Source organism: Artemia sp. Qi Xiang Cuo, chromosome 15, assembly GCF_049724085.1.
Source record: "Artemia sp. Qi Xiang Cuo chromosome 15, ASM4972408v1, whole genome shotgun sequence".
NCBI classification, from domain to species: Eukaryota; Metazoa; Arthropoda; class Branchiopoda; order Anostraca; family Artemiidae; genus Artemia; species Artemia sp. Qi Xiang Cuo.
Genome location: NC_142808.1, coordinates 38,072,411 through 38,096,440, shown reverse-complemented (window position 1 = coordinate 38,096,440; position 24,030 = coordinate 38,072,411). Strand labels below are relative to the sequence as shown.

Sequence of the window (24,030 nt, the reverse complement as noted above, 5' to 3'; positions counted from 1 at the left end):
TAACACAACCCATTTTTTCAATTATAATTTGCTCTCAGAAGTGCGAAAGGGGATGCAAGTCTCATCCGTATTTATAAACGTCTCAAAAATATATCGGAATCTTTATATTACAGAGCCCGATTCTCACTTAAAATAATTGTTCATTTCAACATATCGTTGATCACATATCAGCAAACGCGGCATCCATCTCCCACAGACTTTGCTAAAACCAAAAATATTATTTAAAATATTGTTCTCACGTTCTTTATGTTAGCTTTAGTCCTTGCTGTTCCAGAAAACTTTAATCTGCCGTCATTAATCACGACTGATAGACTTTTCAAACATTCCAGGACTTTCACATATACAAGGTGTTGACAAGGCTTATGGTGCGCCATGGGGCAAGGTGAACCTTGCGGTGCCCCACAAGACGAACCATAAGACGATGAAGTCACTACCCTGGAACGAGGTTCATCACTTGTATTCATGCGTTCCCTTTTAAACTCTAACGCCCATTATTTCATCATGAAATTTGACGGATAGTGTCTTGGGACGTGCCACCCATTTCCCCCCTTAATATGCTTTTGCGTAAAACTGAACGCTTCAAATTCAAACATTAACTATCTGTCGATTCCCAAAGACAACCATACCTTCTAACGATAGCTAGTCGTTCTTATGCTGTTTGATGTCAGGCATTTCCATTTTAGGCCAGTCTATTTTAGTGCATTTTGAAAAAGAGTTAAAAATTTTTTGGTCTCCTCTATGACTGAAAAGTCTTTACTCTTTTCTAAGACATACAATTGTTTTATCTAACATTCGAATCTAAGTTAATATGGCCTCAGGCAAGTTTTCTTATCACTGAGCTATCAAGTAGTGCACAAAAATAATTGTTTTATACTTTTTATTCCATTCAATCCATTGTTTATGTTGTTTTATTTATACAAGGGAGAGTATAAAAGAAGGGGATTTTTTTTATGTTGAATAATTGCACTTTCCTTGGAATTGCATATATACTGATAAAATTTGGAATTAATTGAACATCCAGAAGTGATCGAAAGATAGCTCACAAATTTAACAAATTTATTTGACAAAATTATAAGTTCATGATCAAGTTAAAAAAAAAATCACATTTAAAAAAAGAAAATATAGATGAAAACCAGTAAAAATTAAGCTAAAAACACCTGGCACCGAACAGCTTACGTAGGTGGAGCTTTTATATGAAGCTGTGGTTGTCCTAGCTTTCCTAAATAGGTGAATAGAAAAATAGAAGAAAACCAGCAAAAAGTAAGCTAAAGACACCTGGCACCAAACAGCTTACGAAGGTGCGGCTTTCCTATGAAGGTGTGGTTGTCTTTGGGGATCATCATATGGTTGGAATCAATGTTTGAATGTTTGAAGCATTGATAAATTTGATGAATTAGTCTTGCTTTATTATTTTCACGTGACAATACTGACAAAAATGTGACCCTGTGCTAAAAACACCTCAATTTAGAAACGACCAATGAAAAAATCTAACAAGATTGAGCTTTTCAGGCATGACTAAGCCTAGGATCGGTCCAAGAGGGAAACATATTTTATTTTATGTCCATGGTACTTCAAAGATGAACTGAGAAGACTCTGTTTATCGCAGCCAGTTCTGTTAGTGCAGTGTCATTTTTGTTAGTATCTTGTTGAAGCTAATTTGTAAAAGATAGTTCAAAAGTGAAGCTTGAACAGAAAATCATTCGCCAACAATACATATAATGCAAATGGTATCAATTGATGACAACAAAGATAAAATCTAATTTAATGGCAGGATGAGCTGTATCCGTACTAAACAAAAGTTTGCCCAATCACGGATTTAGAGAAATTACGAAGATCACAAGAAAGAAACAACAAAAAGACATTTTGCTTTAATGGCCCATTTCCTTTATCATTGAAGTAATTGGACACTATTGTAAAAAAAAATATCCAAAACACCTGAAATATAGAGTTTGATCAACTATATTAGCTTTGACACTATAGGGGCACAAACTTAGAGCCCTAATGAAAATATAAAATATTTCTCTGGAGATGGGAGGGGGAGGTTTAAAATCCAAACACAGTGCGTCTTCACGCCAATATCCTTAATTTTTTGTGGAAGAAAGTCCTGTGAGGCGGCTGGACAACTCTTCATGGATAGATACGTGGCACACGAACACTTATCTTCACCGTAACTAGTCATGAAGATGAATCATGATCCAGGATATCATGGAGGAAGCAAGGGAGGGACCGTGGAGATTTACACTTTTAAAGCTTTGTAATGTTATTTCTTAGAAAGAAAAATGATGTTACTGATACTGATGATGATGACGAATCTGACACCGTTTTAAGACGAGATAGAAGACAATCATACGGAAAGTATTGACGAAGACGTAATTGACAATGCACAGGACATCGACAATTATAATAATAGCGTGGTCATACCTGATTTGATTCTTAGTTTTTATACGTAGTGGATACCAGAAGTGAGAAATGTGTCACCCTTCGCAAAGTGATGTTTGTAACCCAAAACTGTGTATTCTAAAGACCAAACGGTGTTACACACACCCTTCACTATTCCTCCTTGTGCTTTCGCATAGTAGTATCTTTCAACAGAAAGGAAAATGAATAAAAGAGAGCATGAAGTCACAAATTACAAATATTTGATGATTGGAAACATAATCGCCTTCCTCGGACAGCTTATGATTGGGTACCAGATAGCCCATAAAGATGAGGTTATCCAAAATCGGGGTTCTACCATTTCATCTAACCGTCACAAGCACTAAACGTCATTTTGTCGACAAGGAAAATCCGTCAGAACTTCGACACGTCAGGACAACAACAGTCATAACATCGACACGTCAGGACATCGACAGTCACAATCGCTACCCGCCATAACATCGACAGTCATAACATCGGCACGTCATAACATCTAAATTTTTTTTTAGATTTTATGACGTGTCGATGTTATGACTGTCGACGTTCTGACGGTTAGTGGTTCTGACGGATTTTCGTTACGTAAAAATATTTATAAGTTTATTTAATAGTAATAAGTATATAACAGTTTAGAAACAAATTTAGGCTATATATTTGCACATCAGGGGGGCGGGGGTAAAGCATAGCATATATTAAATACGTAACCTAACCTAACCTAGGTACCTTTTCCCCCTAAACCCAAAAAAACTAAAGTTCTAAAATTTTAGATGTTATGAAAAATTTTTAGATGTTATGACGTGTCGATATTGTGACTGTCGACATTCTGACGGTTAGTAGTTCTGACAAATTTTCGTTATTAAAAAAACTTTGATGTTATGACGTGTCGATGTTATGACTGTTGATGTTCTGACGGGTAGCGATTGCGACTGTCGATGAATTGACGTGTCTATGTTATGAATGTCGACGTTCTGACGGGTAGCAATTGTGACTGTCTATGAACTGACGTGTCGATGTTATGACTGTCGATGTCCTGACGTGTCGATGTTCTGACGGATTTTTTGTCGATATTATGACGGATTTTCTCGATGTCCTGACGGTAGTGGCCCTGACATGTTGATGTCCTGACGCCTTCCCTCCAAAAATACCTTACGGCAAACTTATGACAGATATCTAAGAACAGCTGAGACCTTGCTAGTACAGGAAAGGGAAGATGTCACGCTGCGGCACAGCTTCGGGGCGAGTGAAGAAGCTCATTGATGCCCGTCGACAGCTCTGGAGCAAATTTTTCTTAAACTCCCGCACTTTTTAGGTGAATTTAAAGTAAGCTGATAAATGTTTACGGTAGTGAAAAATTGCGAGCCATAACATTTATATTACGCAAAAATAGAGGTCAGTTGGAAATATTTTAAAATAGTAATGTCAACAAATTTGGTAGCAAATATAATGACTAATTTTGATAGTACAACGGAAGTAAAGGGTTTGCGCTTTACTTCAAAGTTTGGTTGCGCTAAGAAGTCCATGTTTTGGTTTCTTTTTAGGGAAATTAATTTAGAAATCTTTTTCCAGAAAACAAGTTTTTGAAAGAAAAGTAAAGAACTCCATTAAACCAAAAATGAGCAAGAATAAAATTAAATAATCTACCAATCTTAAAACTAACACAAATCACCATCGATAAATAAATGAAACCCAAAACGAACAGAAATTACAATGAATAACCAAGTTAAACTCAAAACAAGCAGAAATTAACATGAGTAGGGCTCAAAACCCCTATGCCTTCCCAAGGCCAGAACATAATTTGAACTTTACCGAAAAATATAAATGTTTTTACTTTTATAACTTTAATACTAAATCAAACAATATTAACATTTTGATTGTTAAATATCAGTATATATATATATATATATATATTAAACTGACAATGCACATTCTTTTATATTTTTTTTTCAGTCTGCGTTCTCTTTTTTTTCAGTCTGCGTTGTCTCATCGTTCTCTACGCCGAGCCCTCGGCAGGAGCCTTAAGGCCAGTCAAGATGTTATAGAAACTTCAAAAAAGGCTTATTCGATTGGACATTGAAAGGGCTTTTGCCTTTTTTTAATTGTCGAAAGTGATTGAAGGGCAATTAACCCCCTCTCACGCTCACCATTTCCCCAAACACGTCCAATCAAAATTTTGAGATATCTGGGACAAACGCCCCAGAGCCCCCAGGGCAAAGGTTGTAAGTTATGCCTTGGGGGCATATAAGGTTTTTATTGAAAGCTTTGTTGTAGAAACTTAAAAAAGGGCTCATTTGATTGCAAATTCAAAGGCTAGTGCCCTTTACAATAGTCGAAAGGAATTGGAGGGCAACTAACCCCCTCTCAAGCCAACCTTTTCCCCAAACACATCCAATTAAAATTTGGAGATAGCCATTTTGTTCAAAATACTTGAAAGTTCTAGAAATTAGGTCTTTGAGGATGACAGCCCCTCCCAGAGCCCTCAGGGCAAGGGTGATAAGTTATGCCCTGGGGGCATATAAGGTTTTTTATAGAAAGCGTTGTCGTAACAACTTCAAAAAGGGCTCCTTCGATTGGAAATTGAAATGGCTGGTGACCTTTTTAATGGTCAAAAGTGATTGGAAGGCATTTCCCCAAAATTGTCCAATAAACATTTTGAGATAGCCATTTTGTTCAACGCAGTTGAAAGTTCTCGAAATTATGTCTTTGAGCAGGACACTCCCCCCACAGTCTTCAGGGCAAAGGTTGTAAGTTATGCCCTGAGGGCAAATAAGGTTTTTATAGAAAGCGATGTTGTAGAAACTTCAAAAAGGACTCATTCGATTGGAAATTGAAATGGCTAGCGCCCTTTTTAATAGTTGAAAATGATTGGAGGGAGACTAACCCCCTCTCACGCTCACCATTTCCCAAATACATACAATCAAAATTTTGAGATAGCCATTTTTTTCAACGTAGTTGAAAGCGCTGTTGTAGAAACATCAAAAAGGGCTCATTCGATTGGAAATTGAAAGGGCTAGTGCCCTTTTTAACAGTCAAAAGTGATTGAAGGGCAACTAGCCACCCTCTCACGCCCACCACTTCCCCAAACACATTGATTCAAAATTTTGAGATAGCCATTTTTTCAACGCAGTTGAAAGTTCTGGAAATTATGTATTTGCGGATGACAAACCCCCCAGAGCCTCAAGGGTAAAGGTTGTAAGTTATGCCCTGGAGACATATAAGGTTTTTTTTATAGATAGCGTTGTTGTAGAAACTTCAAAAGGGGCTCATTCAACTGAAAATTGAAAGGGCTAGTGCCCTTTTAATAGTCAAAAGTTATTGGAGGGTAACTAACCACCTCTCACGCCCACCATTTCCCCAAACACATCTAATCAAAATTTGAGATAGCCATTTTGTTTAACGTAGTTGAAAGTTTTGGAAATTAAGTCTTTGAGGATTACAGCCCCCCCCACAGCCCTCAAGGCTAAGGTTGTAAGTTATGCCCCGAGGGCATATAATGCTTTTATAGAAAGCGTTCTCGTAAAAAATTCAAAAAGGGCTAATTAGATTGGATATTGAAAGGGGTAGTGCCCTTTTTAATAGTCGAAAGTATTCGGAGGGAGAATCTCCCCACGCCCATCGTTTCCCCATATATTTCCGATGAACATTTTGATATGGCCATTTTGTTAGACGTAGCTGAAAGGTCTGGAAATTATGTCTTCAAGGATGACAACCCTCTCCCCTAGCCCTTAGGACAAGGGTCATAAGTGATGCCCTTGGGGCGTATAAGGTTCTTAAGAAAATTTTGTTGTAGAAGCTTCAAAAAAGGCTCATTTGACTAGTGCCTTTTTTATTGCTAGAAAGTAATCAAAGGGCAAATCCCCCCACTCCAATAATTTCCAAAAACACCTCCAATCAAAATTTTGAGATACCTCCAGCCCTCAGGGTAAGGGTTGTAAGTTATGCTCTGGGGACATATAAGATTTTTATAGAAAGCATGGTCATATAAACTTCGGAGGGGGCTCATTGGATTTGTAATCAGTCGCTCTAGTGTTCTTTTCAAGAGTCAAAGTGATTGGAGGGCAGCTACCCCTCCCCCCTTCCCCCCCCCCCACACAAACATGCACACGTCGAAATACCCCGACATGCATCTAATAGAAATTTTGAGATAGCTATTCTATTCAAAATGGTCTAAGTATCATATAACAAGGCCTTTGGGGTTGAAACAATCCCCAGAGATTAGGGGCAAGGGAAAAGGTTGTTCTCCCTGAAAAAGACTATGCTAATGCCCCCCCATTCCAAAATTTCCCCAAACACTTCCAATCAAAATTTTGAGATAGACATTTTGTTCAGCGTATCAGAATGGTCTGGAAATTATGTCTTTGAGGATAGATTATACGGTAAGGGTTGTAAGTTATGCTCTGGGGACCTAAGATTTTTATAGAAAGCATGGTCATATAAATTTCTGAGGGGGCTCATTGGATTGGTAATCAGTCGCTCTAGTGTTCTTCTTAAGAGTCAAAGTGATCGGAGGGCAGCTACCCCCCCCTCCACACACACATACATCGTATTGCCCCAAAACGCATTTTATATATATCATATAAAATGCATAATATAATATAACAAGGCCTTTGGGGTTGAAACAATCCCCAGAGATTAGGGGCAGGGGTTGTGAGCTATGCTCAGGATGTGTTTAAGGTTTTTAAGGGAGGGATGGCTGTTTAACTTTAGAAGAGGCTCAGTCTTTCTCCCTGATAAAGACTATGTCAATATAAAACGAACAGAAATCAATTAAAAAACCTTTTTCCTTAATTAATCAATTAATTAATTTCCATAATTATTTTTCCTTAATTAATTAAAAAAAACTTTTTCAGCAAAATAAGTTTAAAAAAAAAAGTAAAGAACTCCATTAAACCAAAATGAAAGAAAATAGAATCAAAAAGCCAGAATATAATTTGTACTTTACTGAAAAAAATACAAATGAATTTACTGAAAATATTTACATTGTCAGTTTAATATAGATATGCGGATATTTATTCCTTAAAATCTTAATTGTTTTTAATTTCTTTAAATTAGAAAAGTTAAAACATTTAAAAGAATTTTTCAGTAAAGTACAAATTATATTCTGGTTTTTAGAAAGCTTGGGGTTTAGAACCCTACTTATATTAATTTCTGCTCGTTTTGAGCTTGACTGTTATTTATTTTAATTTTTGTTTGTCATTTATTTATTGATACTGATTTGTGGTAGTTGTATTCTTGATAGATTTTTTCATTCTATTTTTGTTCATTTTGGTTTAATGGAGTTCTTTACTTTTTTGAAAACTTATTTTTTAATTAATAAGTTTTTTTTTAAATTAATTGAAAGAAACTGAAAAAGTTTTTTTTAATTAATTAAGGAAAAGAAAACATTGGGACTGGTGCATTTCCCTCACAGCTTCAAGTGTCTTACTTTGGCCCCTTCAATCATGGAGGTTTGACATTCATGCATGACTGTGACTTCAACAAGATCTAACGTGTCCATTTTTCTGCTAACATGAATATACGGAGCATCTGTTTTATACGGCCAGCCTGAATAATTTGCTGACCTTAATTGTTGGGCTTCACTTGCTATGTCACCCCATGAGGCATATTTTTTTTTAGATATATTTTCCCTTCTGATGAAACTGGCTGTCCTAAAATTGTAATTCGAGCTAGAAAATATGTATGCGATTTATGCCCGAGAGCAAAAGGGGTGTCGAAAGAGTCTTAGGTTACCCCTGAAAGGTTTCGCTCCTTAATAATGGCACTAAGAATTTTATTTCTGTTACAATGAACTCTCTCAAACTTTAATGCCCAGGTTTTCAACAAGCAAAGTTCAGTAGGAAAAAATAAATTTAAAATAATATATGAGAGACCTATCGCTTTTTATTAGGTCATCCTTTGGCTGTGATAATTAAAAAGGCGACATACGCCATTTTTGAAACTTTTCAGGGGAGCCAAAAAACAGAAAAGTTTGTTGGCTGTGTTCGCTCTGAAGGATGAGGCTAATGGATATAAAGGTAATTTATTCTAAACCAACTTTTTATGAGCTTTTCAGTGGTATAAATTAAATTCAAGTGTTACGTGCGGGTTCAAAATTATTCCCTGTTATGGCATATGTCTCCTTTTTCCTTGACAAAAAAAAGGAGACGAATGCCAGGTATCCATGTTATAGCTTCATAAGATCCTCTTCGGCCATTCTGAATTGTAACAAGACCTGATAAAAAAAGACACTTATGCCACTTAGTGGCGTATGTCTCCTTTTTATCTCCGTAAACGGTACGAGATAGGACAATTCTGACTGAATCATTCGATTCTTCGTGCTGAGTTTACCCAGGATACATACATAACTCCTTTCGACCGTAATCGAATATGTCGCCCTTTTAATAGTCACAACCAAAAAAGGAGAAGAAAAAAGGTTGCCAAAAAAGAGACAAGCTGCACTGATTGTGATACTTTCCGTCCCTTTTTAGCTTTAAATATCCTCTCCGATGTTCATGGGGAAAACAAAAATCTTATCTAAATTGAAACTGGGTTCAGACAAATTTCAGCAAGTAGCATATATATGCTATTTTCTATATGTTGTAAATGTGCTATTATGCTTATTTCCATTATAATAGCAAGCCACTTTTTAACGTCAAGTACCAACAACTAATAGTACATCATCGAATTAATCGGTCAGAATAAACATACCTTTTTAAAGGATATTTCAGGAAAATCCGACTTACATCTTTTTAACTACACATATTTCTTGATACTGATTTAATGGTGTCAAATACAACAAAACTTGGTAATGAAAACCGCACTTCTCATAATTAGATGCAATTTTTTTCTTTTAGCCGTAGGTACACATCTAACAGAATCTTAACGTCATTCAGACGACGACCTTCAGTTGAATGTAAGAAATGGTAATTATCCCCACCCAATTCGGGCACCGTAATGCAAGCCAAATAACCGAAATTACACACCCATAAAATGGCAATTGACATTTAAAGAAGAAAAAAACAAAACCCCTAAAGACTTAGACAAACTCTATTGCCCCTTGTATAGTTGAAGTTCCTTTCTCTGTATTTACCTCCATTTCGTCTGCATAGCATACATTTGGTCAATAAACCATATGGCATCGTAAGCACAAACATATTTGATCATTAGGACGAATCCTTATTCATGAAAGGGAGGGGGGAACACGAAAAATAGTATATTTCTAGGCCAGCATTTTTAAAATTTTCAAGGGGGATCAGAAAAATCGTAGACCTACTCCCCATGTATTCCGATATGATAGGCATATTCAGTTTCATAGCAATATTCAAGCCAGCTGCAAAACGCAAAAAAAAACACTGTAGTTTCGCAAGAGACTCAAATCTTCTAAAAATTTCTAACGCTAGATTAAGCTTCTTTAGCTGGACTTTTCGTTTTCTAAGAACATATGAGTGCCATAAAAATTACCAATTCTATAACCAACCATTTAATCTAAGTTACTAATTGAATTTTAACATTAGCATCTACAACAGATTTGATTTTTCTTATTCACTGCTTTGATTTTCAATTTTATATGACTCCATTCATTAATTGTGTCATCAATTATGGACAAAAAAATATTTATTTTTCTGGTTGATTTCCCATGCATAGCGCATTAAACATCTATTAGGAGAAAATATTGATGCTACTATATGACACCGTGAATCAACTTAATCCTCAATTTGATATACTGTCTTAACGGGAGTCAGCTCCCCCCCCCCCCTGAAAAATTTTTCCGCGAAAATTCTTTCCCAGAAAATAATATTTTCTACTATATTTTTGATGCTTAGCAAATGCGATATTCTCTCATAATGCAACGGAGTTACCAATTATAAAATGTTGTTGTGTTTAGTAGAAGAATTAAGGTGTTTTCTGGAACAATCAAGAAAAAATTTATTGATCACAACTGGAAAAGAAAAATTGATTTAATTTACAAGCCATCAATTCTAAAATCACAATTTTTTTACTAAGAAAAATTATGAAAAGTGTAATCAGTTCAAGTCAAAATCCACTCTTAAATTTCACTATACCATATTTTTGTTCAAATAATGTATCATCATTCCTAAGTCATTTTATTCTAAGAAAACCCTAAATAGTCAAAGAACGAAGGATATCAAAATAAAATCTGATTATCTTTTCTTTTGGACCCATTTTATGTCTATTCATCCCCAAAATCCAGAATATTCTTTTTTTTCCTATATTCACGGTGCCAGGTACTTAAAAGTGTCTGATATGCCGCCATTTCTTTACCTCTTTCCGAAACCTCGAGGTTTTAAATGTTTGTTGAGCCTTCTTTTGAAGGAGTCAATAGAGGAATTTGCAGGAATAATATCACCAGGAAGATTGTTCCAGATAGAAGAGCAACATCAGATGAAGCTGTTCCTCAAGTACTCGGTTCTTGGCGTGTCCTGTTTTAGATAATCAGATCAAGGTATGCGTCTTCGTTTCTGCCTTGACGGCTGGGCAAAGGGGGCCAAAATGCAAGGGAGCTCGTATAAGGGAGGCGAATTCATGTACTTGTAGAAAACAGCTATCGACGCTACATCAAACCTTTCATTTAGAGGCTGGAGCGAATCATGTGTGGAGGTGCGGCCCGCCCTATGTGCCCTATTTTTGATCTTGTGAAGTGGTGCCAACAGCGTTTTCAGAGCACGAACATATAGCGGGCATTCATGTTAAGCATTGGGTCTGAAGCAGGACTTGGAGAGTTGGATAATCGAGCTAGACGGACAAAGGATTTTGCACCAAAGAGTAACTCCCAGCTTTCTTGCGCAGGAGATTCTCATCCGATCAAGGTGGTTATTCCAAGAGAGATCGGTGGGGAAATGTATCCCCAGTAGAAGCAAACTTGTCGACTCTCTTTATAGTTTAATTTTTGAAAATGAAGCTGGGGTGTTCACATGACACCTTTTATCGGGTAATGAGAACATCCTTTGTTTTGATGCATTAAAGTTGATCATACATGCTTCAGACTACTTTTCGATTTGAAAAAGATCCATCTGTTGGGAAAGAGAGGCTTGTGTTGGGTCTTGTGTTGTGTTGAGACGGCTGGGTGTGTAGTGGTATCGTCGGCAAAGTGACGCAGAGGGCTTGCAAGGTTGTTACCCATGTCGTTTATGCAAAATAAGAAAAATGTAGGTCCCATGACATTGCCCTAGAGAACCCCAGCTTTCATTGAATATTTGCGAGAAATAAGTCCGTCGAGGACAACCCGCAGTGAACGATCAGAAAAAAAACACCCAGACACTTTTAACAGACATCCGCGAACATTGTACGCATGGAATTTCTTTAAGAGGCCACGGTGGTATACTCTGTCGAAAGCTTAACAATGTCAAATGACAATAGACTGATGTCGTACTCCATTGTCAAAAGTTTGATCCATTCCTGATGCTGGGCCACTAGGCAGTCTAATATTGAGCGTTTCCGGCAGAATCCATGTTGGCGATCATCTAGAAAGTCGTTTGATTCTATGAACTGTTGAAATGTTTTGCAATCTCATAGACTTTCACAACGCAGGAGAGGAGGCTAATAGGCCTATAGGAACCTAGGCTCGTTGAATCGCTATCTGACTTTACGGTAGGTATAACAAGAACAAACTTCCATGTTTGTGGGAAGTTTCCGGAGCAAAAGCAAGTCCGGAAAAGCAACGAAAGAGGTCGAGCTAGTTCGACACTGCAGGATTTGAGGACAAAATTTGGTATGTTGTCAGGACCTGTGGCTTTCGTCACATCAAGATGTCGCAAAATGCAAGGTATCTTAGGAACAGAAAAATTCACACGATCCAGGAGCGTATCAGTTTGGTCGGAGAAATTTGGCACTTGTCTAACGTCTTCGTCCAGGTTCCAGAATTTGAAAAAAGCTTAAGCAAGAGCTTCAGCCTTTGACTGTGAATCTTGTACCACAGTCCAGTTAAACTGTAGTGGGAATTTAAGTTACCTTGAACGACGGTAACGCCTCCTTGACAATTCTACACCAACTCTTTGCCGAAGCATGTTGAAGCTTGGTGGCAAATTTCTGCTTATACGGAAACCGGGACTGCCGAATCGCCTGAATTGCATCTTTGCGCGTGTTGATGATTCCAATTCTGTCCTCTCGCTCTTTGAATGTACCCATCGCTTGTGTATCTTTTGCTTTGCTTGGATAGCCTTCTTACAGTGGGCGTGTTGAACAAAGGTTTGTTCTTATTGGACACCTGGATCCACTTTGAAGGGGTATGTTTTTCGACAGAATCAATTATGGCCGGCTGGTACTTCTCTGCAGCTTTCTCTGGACCTCCAAGAAGGAACGCTCTCCACAGCTGAGAAAAAATAATGTTTCTCAAAACGTCCCAATCACCTCTTTTCTATTGCCAGATTGTTCGCTCATGCTTTATTGGAGGTGGAGCACGATGGTTTCCACGTACAATGACGACAACGTGGTCACTTGTGAAAGCGTGAGCGTGTATCCTGAGGCAGTCAGGGAGATCTGTAAGGAAAGGTCAAGACGAGATGAACCATTTGGGCCGTGATGCGAGTCTAAAGTGACAAGGTGTTCCAGCCCGTGTGAGAGAGATAGATCATGCCCCTCCCCCCTTATTGACGCCAATGAGTTAATACCACCGAAAACTTTTGTTGTAAACTGGTAATCTGTGCTTATGCTACTTTTAATTTTCCTTGTGTTTTCTTCAAAATGCTTTAGAATATGGGATCTACTGTGTTTAAAAAATGACTATGCATCATACCTTCATAACATCCAAAATAGAGTGAAAATTATGTCACCTCATTAGTAAATTTGTAATTTAACACGCTGCCTACTAACGCTCCGCATTTGTGGCTAGCAAGAGAAAAATGATGGCTTTTGTATTTTTCAACCTGAACTGTATCTAATCAATAACACTGTAATATACCATAGCAAAATAGCACATAAAAGAAGAACGTAGGATTTTGATATTAACTGGTTATACGCTTTAAAACTGGTTAAATAAAAGATATAAAGTGGTAAAAACCAGCATTTATTTGATGTTAAAAAGTAGCACTTTCTCTCAAGAGCTACCATTCTGCTAACTCATTGTTTTTCAGATTTTTTAGTTTTATACCCCTCCCCCCCACCAAATTGGGTATATATTAGATGTTACCCTTGAACATTACTCACATTTAATAGTTTTGCACTGTTTAAGAGTCTAAAAAAAACTTTTATTTTTTATCTAGTTTTTTTTTTCGGTGTATACAAGATTTGGTTTCTCGCCTGAACGGCAGTAAGGAACTACTTTACGCTCTCTCTTTTCCTTTTCTAGAGGTGTCAATTGATCAGAGGCAGTGGGTGTGTGTCCCCCTTAGATTTATCCCTCCCCACCTAGGTTTGGAAAAACCTTTTTCAGATATTTTGATTGAAAAATCCTTTCTTTGGTATTTTCAATGAAAAAATGGGACATATTTGTCCCCTGCTTTGATAATCAAAACATATCCCTCCTAAATTTTCGTAACTAGACGTCACTGGAAACCTTCCTAATCAGTATATTTTAACCATTTTATAGCATATGCTGCATAGGACGAGAGGCAATTATTTTTGTTCAGTCACTCCAAGTTTAAATTTAATCAAGTATTTCCTATTAAGTGTTACCATTCCGCTGGATCCTCATTTCTAAACCTCTTTAGTGCAACGCCCCCCCCCTAGCAAAAAAAAAACGTCAAAAAATCAAGTCAGGTACTTTACGAACGTCGTTCGATAATTGGCGCATATTTATTCATTTTACATTTGTATCTATATTAGGCAGACATTACTTCATTTATAAATAAAATTTTAGGTACTTGTCTGTTAAAAGGAACACGCTTAAGCATTACGCTCTGTAATCAAACAGCTCGTGGTGACGAACTGTAAGGAGCGACTAGGCTCAATAGTGACCGAAACTCTAAAAAATGAAATTTTTATATCAATATATACATCAAAAGAATCAGCTTATTATTCTCATTCTAAATACATAAAATTCATCAAGTATAGTGTTATCCATCAAAAGTTAAGAGCCTGAGAAAATTTGCCTGATTTTTGAAGTAGGGAGGAGACAGCCCCTGAAATTCAAGGAATTTTAATAAAATCACGCCGTCAGATTCTGCGTACCAGATAACCCTACTGTAGAAGTTTCAAGCTCCTATATGCAAAAATGTCGAATTTTACTATTTTTACCAGATCACGGATGTGTGTTTATTTGTTTTTTTGTTTGTTTTTTCTTTCCTAGAGGAAATTGTATTGAAACAATGGTCCTAGAAGTTCGGTAGGGGGCCTGAGGTTGCATTTGAACGGAGATAAAAAATTCTAGTGCCCTTTTTAAGCAACCAAAAAGATTGGAAGTCAACTGGCCCCACTCCTACGCCCATTTATTTCCCTAAGTTATCTGATAAAAATTTTGAGATAGCCATTTTGTTCAGTATAGTTGAAAGAGCAAATAATTATGTCTTTAGGGTAAAAAAACCTCCCAGAGTCCGTAGAGAAAGGCCTGTAAGTTATGAAATTTGCCCATTGTTTATGTTTAGTATTTTTTTATTGGGAAGCATACAGACATTTTACGGGGAGGGAGTTTTGTGCTTAGGGTAGATTTCCATTGGGATGATTTTTCTTGGAGAGGGAAACTTCTGGGAGGGGGTGAATTTTCCAGAGAAAATTTTACATTGGGAGGATTTAACAGAATTCCTATACGAAATTCTTTTTGATTGTCTTACATTATCTTTGCCAACTCAATTTTGCATGTGGAGATGTTCAAGGGGAGATATCTGGGGACTATTTTACGCGTGTTTTGATTTCTGGGAAAAAAATCCACGGAAGTGCGCATTTTTGGAGTGACAGAGAAACCGATTACAGATTAAAGTCTTTTTCAAATGAAAGTAGGCTAAGGAAAATTTTTCAGGCTGCATCGTCCACAAGAAATTTTATGGGGAGGGGGGATTTTCAGTTTCTCTTCCCCCATGAAAACTTTCCCCATGAAATGTCTTTAGGGTAAAATAACCTCCCACAGTCCGTAGAGAAAGGCCTGTAAGTTATGAAAATTGCCCATTGTTTATGTTTAGTATTTTTTATTGGGAAGCATACAGACATTTTACGGGGAGGGAGTTTTGTGCTTAGGGTAGATTTCCATTGGGATAATTTTCCTTGGAGAGGCAAACTTCTGGGAGGGGGTGAATTTTCCAGAGAAAATTTTACATTGGGAGGATTTAACAGAATTCCTATACAAAATTCTTTTTGATTGTCTTACATTATCTTTGCCAACTCAATTTTGCATGTGGAGATGTTCAAGGGGAGATATCTGGGGACTATTTTACGCGTGTTTTGATTTCTGGGAAAAAAATCCACGGAAGTGCGCATTTCTGGAGTGACAGAGAAACCGATTACAGATTAAAGTCTTTTTCAAATGAAAGTATGCTAAGGAAAATTTTTCAGGCTGAATCTTCCGCAAGAAATTTTAAGGGGAGGGGGGATTTTCAGTTTCTCTTCCCCCATGAAAACTTCCTCTATGGAAAGATACTCCAACATATACTCGTCACATTTTCATGTGATTTCATGTGATATCACATTTTCATGTGATACTCGTCGTATTTTCAGCGAGGATGGGAATATCTAGAGGGAAGTTGACGGGGGGTGTACTTTACGTTGGATGAAATTTCCACGGAAGTCTCGTGAGGGGGGGGGTTATATTTCATGGAGGGTGAGCGAGATTTACCCACATTATTTGTAAAAACGATAAGAAATTAAATAAAAAACAAGTTTTTTTTTAACTGATATAAAGGAGCAACATTGAAACTCAAAACGAACAGAAATTATGCCGTATATGAAGGGCTGCCTCATCCTCAACACCTGGCTCTTTACGCTGAAGTTCGGCTGTTTGGCCCAATTTTTTTAAGAACGACTACTAAAGCACAGGGGCCGTCTAATTAGAATACTAAACTTTTTTTTTAAAGCGCTAACAGCTTTAGCGTAAAGAGCGAGGTGTTGAGGTGGGTGGCACCTCTTCATATACAGAATAATTTCTGTTCGTTAAGAGTTATAATGTTGCTGCTTACTTTTAGTTAAAAAAAAGCTTCTTTTTTTTAATATTTGACAGAAACCGGTTTTCCATCCTATTCGGTTATGGTTTGCTTAGTGTGAGTGCGAAAACTAGGATGTATGTTTCTTTTTATTAAATATTTAATAAATAGGGGTGGTTAGGGGTTAGGTTAGGTATTTAATATAATACCTTCTGCGCGGCCTGCTTTCCACAATTCTTTGTAGTTTCCATAATTTTGTTTCTAAAGCAATATTAATATCATCATGTTCTGGCATATTTCATTAGGATAAGCCTAACTTCACTTCTTGAGTACGTTCCGTTTAACAGCCAAGTACCAAATTTTATCAAACAGTTTGTGGTAACGAACTCTACGTAAGGAGCGACGCGGCTCAATAGTAACCGAAACTCTAAAAGACGAAATTCTGATACAAATAGATACATGAAAAGAATAAAATTTTAATTCTGATTTCAAATATATAAGTTCCATCAAGTTTAGTCCAACCCATCAAAAGTTACGTGCCTGAGAAAATTTGCCTGATTTTAAAAAAAAAGGGGGAAACACCCCCTAAAAATTATGGACCTTAATGAAAATGACACGTTCAGATTCAGCGTATCAGAAAACCCTGCTGTAGAGGTTTCAAGCTCATATCTAGAAAAATGTGCAATTTTGAACTTTTTCCCAGAAGAAAGATCACGGATGCGTGTTTATTTGTTGTTTTTTCCCCCCAGGGTTGATTGTATCAACCCAAAGGTTGATACAAGAATATCGTGGGACGGCTCATTCAAACGGAAATTAAAATTTCTAGTGCCCTTTTTAAGTGACCAAAAAATGGAGGGTAATTAGGCCCCCTCCCACGCTCATTTTTTTCACAAAGCCACCCGATCAAAATTTTGAGATAGCCATTTTGTTCAACATGGTGGAAAATTTAATAACTATGTCCTTTAGGATGACTTAATCACCCAAAGTCCCCAGGGGTAGAGCTGAAAGTTATGAACATTACCCAATGTTTACACATAGAATTGGTTATTGGGAAGTATACAGACGTTTTCAGGGGGGATTTTTTCTGGTAGTGGGGTAGGGGGGGGGGGTCGGGGGCTACGTGGGAGTATCTTCCCATGGAGGAAGTTTTCATGGGGGAAGGGATATTCCTATGAAGGGGGCACCGGATTTCCCAGCAATATTAAAAAAAACGATCAGAAATTAGTTAAAAAAAACAAGTTTTTCAACTGAAAGTAAGGAGTAACATCAAAACTTAAGACGAACAGATTTTTTAGTAGTTTCAAAAGAGCTATTTATTCTAATTAACGACCTTTGTGATTAAGCGGTCATTTTTAAAGAATTGGAATAAAATTCGAACTTTAGCGTAAAGAGCGAGGTATTGCCTTGGGGGCTGATGCCCTAATATACGTATTAAAAATATATGACTACAGAATTTCGCTACGTAAGTTAATTCATAAGTTGCGTAATTTATTACTAATAAAAACGTTCGTAAATAAAATTAAACAACTTTCGAGAAAACCTTTTAACCAAATAAAAGTAAAATTAATATGCAAATATAGTTTTAATTATTTATGTACGGTGAGCCAAAATCAAAACATGCATTAATTCAAAAACGTTCAAAAATTAAATAAAAAAAACAAGTTCTTACTTAAAACGAACAGAAATTATTCCGTATATGGAAGGGGCTGTCCCCTCCTCAACGCCTCGCTCTTTACGCTAAAGTTAGACTCTTTCTCACAACGCAATTTATTAAAACAATAAAAAACTTAGTTAAAGTTAGAACTTAACTAGTTACAACTAGTTAGAAAGTTAAGTTAGAACTAGTTAGAACTTAGAAAAGTTAGACTCTTCCTCACAACTCTATTTATTAAAACAATAAAAAACTTTAGCGTAAAGAGCGAGGCGTTGAGGAGGGGATAGCCCCTTTCCTATACGGAATAATTTATGTTTGTTTTAAGTTTTAATGTCGCTCCTTATTTTCAGTTAAAAAAAACTTGTTTTTTTATATTAAATTTCCCATAGAAACTACCACTGTCACAACTTTGTATCTTAGATATTTCGAGCATAGGCTACATGCTTCCGTGCCAGCGAACCGAAAGTCGTAATATAGAATAGACATATGCTAATTTCGTTCAAGACGAGTCGGGTGCAAATTATTTTTGTCATTTAGTTCCTTGGAACCCGCCTACATTAAAATGAAAATGACAGGGCAGTAAATGAGAAAAGACAAATACAAAAAACAAACATTTACGACAACAGCCTGTAAGTCTAGCCTAATGCGAGAGACCAAAATCAACAACTTCATTATAATTCAAACAAATGTACTAAACCGCAAATGACCCGACATTTTCTTTTTGTTTTTCGCAAAGTTTTGACACTACGATAGGCGTCTGAAGATGGATGGTCCTATATTTATATATAATTTTGATTCTATATATTCAATCCTGGGCGGCGTGTCCATAGTGGTATGCGGAGCAAATATTTGGCGAAACGGAAAAAAAATTGCTTTGTCAGTCTTAGTGAATATCAAAGTGCAAGTGGTTGCAGCAGTAGCTGCAACTTAGTAAAGCATGGTCCATAGTAAGCAAAATCTAAAAAGCATATTTTCTAAGAAAATGTCCCGTGAGAAACAATTTCCAATGGACGCTGATCCAGAAACAATTTTTTTTATTCGGATTTAGCAGCATATTACTTTGTAACTATTGAGACAAATTTTCGAGAATTTTAAAAAAAGAATCTGAAACTCCTCGTAAGTGACTTTAAATTAGAAAAACAATGTACACCATCGAAATTAACATGTCAAAAACCCTATATTCGAAGCTTTCAGTTCCCCATTTTGAACAAGAAGGGAAGTTCCATTTTTACAAAGGTAGCACTAATGTCATAATGTGTTCTGCTGCTGTTTTTCTGCTTCCTGCAAAGTGAGGTTTCCGTTCAGTTTGTGCCACAAAACATCAATTGTTAGCTAAAGAATGCGAATTCTTGGATAGTCTGTCGATTTTTCATTATCTTAAGCCCTCAAGAGCCCCCCCCTCACAATGATATTTTACTTAAACCAAGATTTAGCTAGTGCTAATTTAAACAAATCAGATTGTTCATAAAATATTCTGATTTACTAAAAAAATTTATGAAACATATCTGATTGGCTCAAACTGGCGCCACCTAATTCTCAATATTAGTAAATTTCATTTTAAATGGGCTTCAACGGAAGGCTAACAGTTCACCATCTAGCAAATTAAGGAAAATATTTTTTTTAATATGGATGGTTTAGCTGTTTTACGCGGTGGCATTTCAGCGTGGGTTGTTTAGGCTATTGTATCCCCTCTTTTCTTTTGTCCCCAGAGGTGTTCTTACTGAATCAAAAGCCGTAGATAATTATGAGGGAGCTCATTTGAATGGGAATTAATATTTCTATCGTCTTTTATTAGTTAAAAAAGAGACTGTGCCACAAAAAAGTACCCTTTTATGGACCAAGAATAATTTTGCACGCTCCAGGCAATGCTTCTGAATCTGCACTTTATTCTTTTAAAGAATCTTCTTGCTCTCCTTCCTCCACCAAAGGAGGAAGGAGTGCAAGAATTCTTCTTGGAGGAAGGAGTGAAAGAATTCGAAGGGAGGAAGGGAGGAAGGAGAATAATAATCATTTTCGTTGCAATATGGACGGATGAGTCTGAATAAATATGTTTTTTGATAAAATGGATGAAAAATAGGTCATTTGATGAAAATTAAAATGAATCCCGTTGCAGGTTCCTAGGGTGCCAGTTATTTTCCCACTGCGACAAATTTTACAAGTGTGTATGTGTCCGATCTTATAGCCCTAGGCCGAAAGAACAAAATTAGACCTTTTTTCTGGATGAAACAGGCATATGATTTTGATGAAAGCCTACGTAAAGAATTCTTGAATGTGAATGCAAATATAACCAGCGCTTTTTGCGGAAGTTTTCGTAATACTACACACTAAGCGAGTGAACCTTATATGCAGCAAAAATGTGACGTGTGACAAATCTATATGAGAAAGTTGCATATGTTTCATGGGAATTTTAATGAGAACTACGAAGTAAAAACTACATATTTAATGTCCGTTTGGTACTTACGCATTATACCGACCACACTGCTGTTCTTGATCAGTTGAAAACCGGTTTCTCTGTGTGCACTCGGAGATAATCAGCTTAGCTTGAGTGAGATAAATTACTATGTAGGTATGTTTCAATTGAATATTTAATATATATAGAGTTGGTTAGGTTAGGTATTTACTATAATGCGTTCTTCGCGGCCTGCTTTCCACAATCCTCTGTTGTAGTTTGTATAATTTTGTTACTGAAGTATTATATTTTCCTCATATTTTGAGATATACCATTAGGATTAACCTAACTTCACTTCTTGGGTGTGGTCGGTATAATACGTAAACACCGTCCGATTAAAAAAACAACAACTAGTGTTGACTTTTTTAATTTCACTGCCTATTCTAGACAAAGTCTTTTTGGGAGGTACATTGTGTATATTTAAGAAAACCAACAAAATCTATTTTTTAAATACTTAATAATCCCCAAATTTGTCTGCAGCGAAAAAAAGTTTGAGGATTTTGACAGAAGCAATCATAATTTCGTAGTAAGGTTGCAGAGACACATAACAGCGATGTCGTGCCGCCTCATATTCTGTATCTTATTGATTAAAAAAAAGAAGAATTTTATCTGATGGAATTGATGAGCAAAGTTAAAACTTAATTTGAACAAAAACTACTCCAAGGTAGTTTCTGCAGCATATGTCTACAAAACTGGCTCAGATAAATTGTCTCATATTTCCCTATATTTATAAAATTCTGAAAAATTTGCGCCTTTGCCGTATCTGCTTTGCCGCTAATCTTTTATTTCAATAATGTTTTACTGATATTGTTATCGGTAAGTTCAAGCACATAATTTAAATTCTAAAAAACTCAAGTAGGCTCAGTTTTCAGTAAAGGACGCTGTTTTTCCGAATTGTGCGAATATAGGGAAATATTACGAGTTTATTTCAGCTAGTATTAAAGACACATGTTGCATAGACCGCAAAGAAGTGATTTTTTGTACGTTTTAAGTACTCATGATGGGCGAAAGATCATTGAGAGTCTTATAAATTAGTCTCAGGAATTTCCATTATGTTTGGAAAGATTATTGATGGGGAATCGGATGGTATTACGCTTTTGTTATTATAGCGTTTCCTTCAGAAGAGTTCATAAGCAAGAATGTTGCCATACCAGACGCCATTGGGGGAAAATGGGAGACAATTGGGTACTTATCTCTTATAGCCACCACGCTCAAATTCTTGGTCTATGTAGAACCGGTTTCTTTCTGTATTTCAATATGTACTCGGTGATATTTAGCTTAGCATGAGAGAGATAAACTACAAAGTAGTTATATTTTAATTAAACATTATAGATGGTATTTTAGTTAGGTTAGAAATCATTTAATGTAATCCGTTCTGGGGGGCCTGATTTCCACAATTCTCTGTTGTAGTTTCCATAATTTTGTTACTAAAGTATTTTATTTTCATTATACTTAGGCATAGGTATATTCCATTAGGATTAACCTAACTTCACTTCCTGAGTGTACTGGCTATAAAAGATAATTATTGACAATTGTCATGGTGGGAATAATTATTTTTCAAACAGTGTTGAATGGGGAATCACACGGCACTACTCTTTTGTTCTTACTTTGTTTAGTTCAGAAGAAGTCAAGTGCAAGACTACTATCGGATTTCCCTCTATACCAATGTATACAGGCGTCATACTAGCCTAGTCCTAGGTGCGATGAAAAGTCTACGCTATGTCGAGTACGCACCTGAATAACGTTCTCTAAAGGAGCTTGCTGGAAGGACTCCCGGCTGATGATTCATATCCCTATGCTGCCAAGCAATCGGTGTTCTAGTATCCATATTCTCTCTTGAATTTCCTCTCCTTTCATTCATTTTCACCATCAAGACACCATCATCACACCTCACTGAAAATTTATTGAATATTTGCTGTATCTTCCCGATGTCGTTGACCTACACGCTTCCTTAGGCAAAATAGTGTGTAACTCTTTGAAGTAGGTTGATTAGCATTTACATTTAAATCTCACATACCTGCATATACCTGATTATTTTTGGGAAACTATATGCTGTACTGAAATGCATAATAAAAATCAGCAGTTAAAAAGTCAGGTTGGGATCGTTCCAGGGACGACATTTCATGAAAACCTTGGGGGGGGGGAGGGTCATTTTAAACCTTCCCTGTAGAATTTTTGCTATTAAAAACAATTAATTGAGGACTTTCACTTTCTGGATAACCACAAAACGGGGACTCTGGACCATCCAGTGGTGGTTCTGGCCTCTCTTGGGCCCGGGGCAAAATCTTAATTATGCCCCCCATATCTCCCAAAAATTTTCAGGCCAAATTTTTAACAAAATTTTCATTTATTAACAAAATTTTGCCAACTGCGCCCTCTACTTTATTTTAATAAAAAAAATAAAACTAAAAAAATGATTATAACCGTTAAATTATTAGTTTAAAATTTCGCACCCCTAAGATTTCTGCACCCGGGGTAGGTTTCCTCTGTATTTCCCCCTAAAACCATCACTAGGACCATCCGACACAAGCACCGTTAGAAATGAGGTGCCTTGAAGTGACAGAGTGGTAGGGTTTGGGGGTTCAAGTCGCTGCCCCCCTAAAAAAAACAAATAATTTTGTATGCCTATGAAAGACGAAACTACTTCCTATTGCGAGATACACTCAGGTTTGTTGATTTTAGGTGTTAAATCCGCAGATTATTAACATAATTTATTGTCAGAAATTTATAGATTTATTGTTAGAGGTATTTAAAGGAAACCACCCTACCCGAGTGAATGGGACGCTGGACTTGCAACCCTATACATTCAAGGACGGGGGCTTGAGTCCTGTTGGTGCCAATCCTTTGGCTTGGTTGAGGGTCAGTGGTTTGACTCTGCAAGCTAAGCCACTGTGGGAAAGTGCCTCTAGGAAAAAATAAGTTGGAGTGTGGGGGGAGGCTAGGTGCCCTCCGATCACTTTTGACTTTTAAAAAGTGAAATATAACCCTCTATTTCCAATCAAATGAGCCGTCTATGAAGTTTTTTTTTCGAGCATCCTTTCCATAATAACCATATATGCCCCGAGGGCCTAACTCACAACGCCTATCCCCGGGCCCTGGGGGGCTGTGTGGACACCGGAGTTTTGGCTATCTGAACTTTGAACCTTTTTTCAACAAAATATCCATCTCAAAATTTTTATCTGATACATTTTTATCTGATACATTTTTATCTGATATCTGATACATTTTTGATGATACATTTTTATCTGATTTTTATTTGATAATTTTTATCTGATTAGGGCGTGGAAGGGGGGGGGCTAGTTACCCTCCGATCTCTTTTGAATCTTAAAATGTGAACAAGAACTTTCAATTTTCAATCAAATGAGCCCTTTCCGAAGTTTATATCGGAATCCCTTCCATAAGAACTATATATATCCCCAGAGCATTACTTACAACACCTGCCTCGGGCCTTGGGGGGCTACGTCGACACAGAAGTTATTCTTATCTGACCTTTGAACTATTTTTAATGAAATGGC

The 24,030-nt window shown here is 36.8% G+C and overlaps 1 protein-coding gene across 1 annotated transcript in view; it reads right to left on the bottom strand.

Moving 5' to 3' along the window:
* Window positions 1-22,384, bottom strand: part of LOC148943658 (uncharacterized) — an 88,919-nt gene extending 66,535 nt beyond the window's left edge. Inside the window, exon 1 of the mRNA XM_089101059.1 lies at window positions 22,250-22,384. Within this exon, the coding sequence (XP_088957185.1) occupies window positions 22,250-22,376 (127 nt within the window). The 5' untranslated portion in view covers window positions 22,377-22,384. The remainder of the gene's footprint in view (window positions 1-22,249) is intronic.
* Window positions 22,385-24,030: the final 1,646 nt, after the last annotated feature.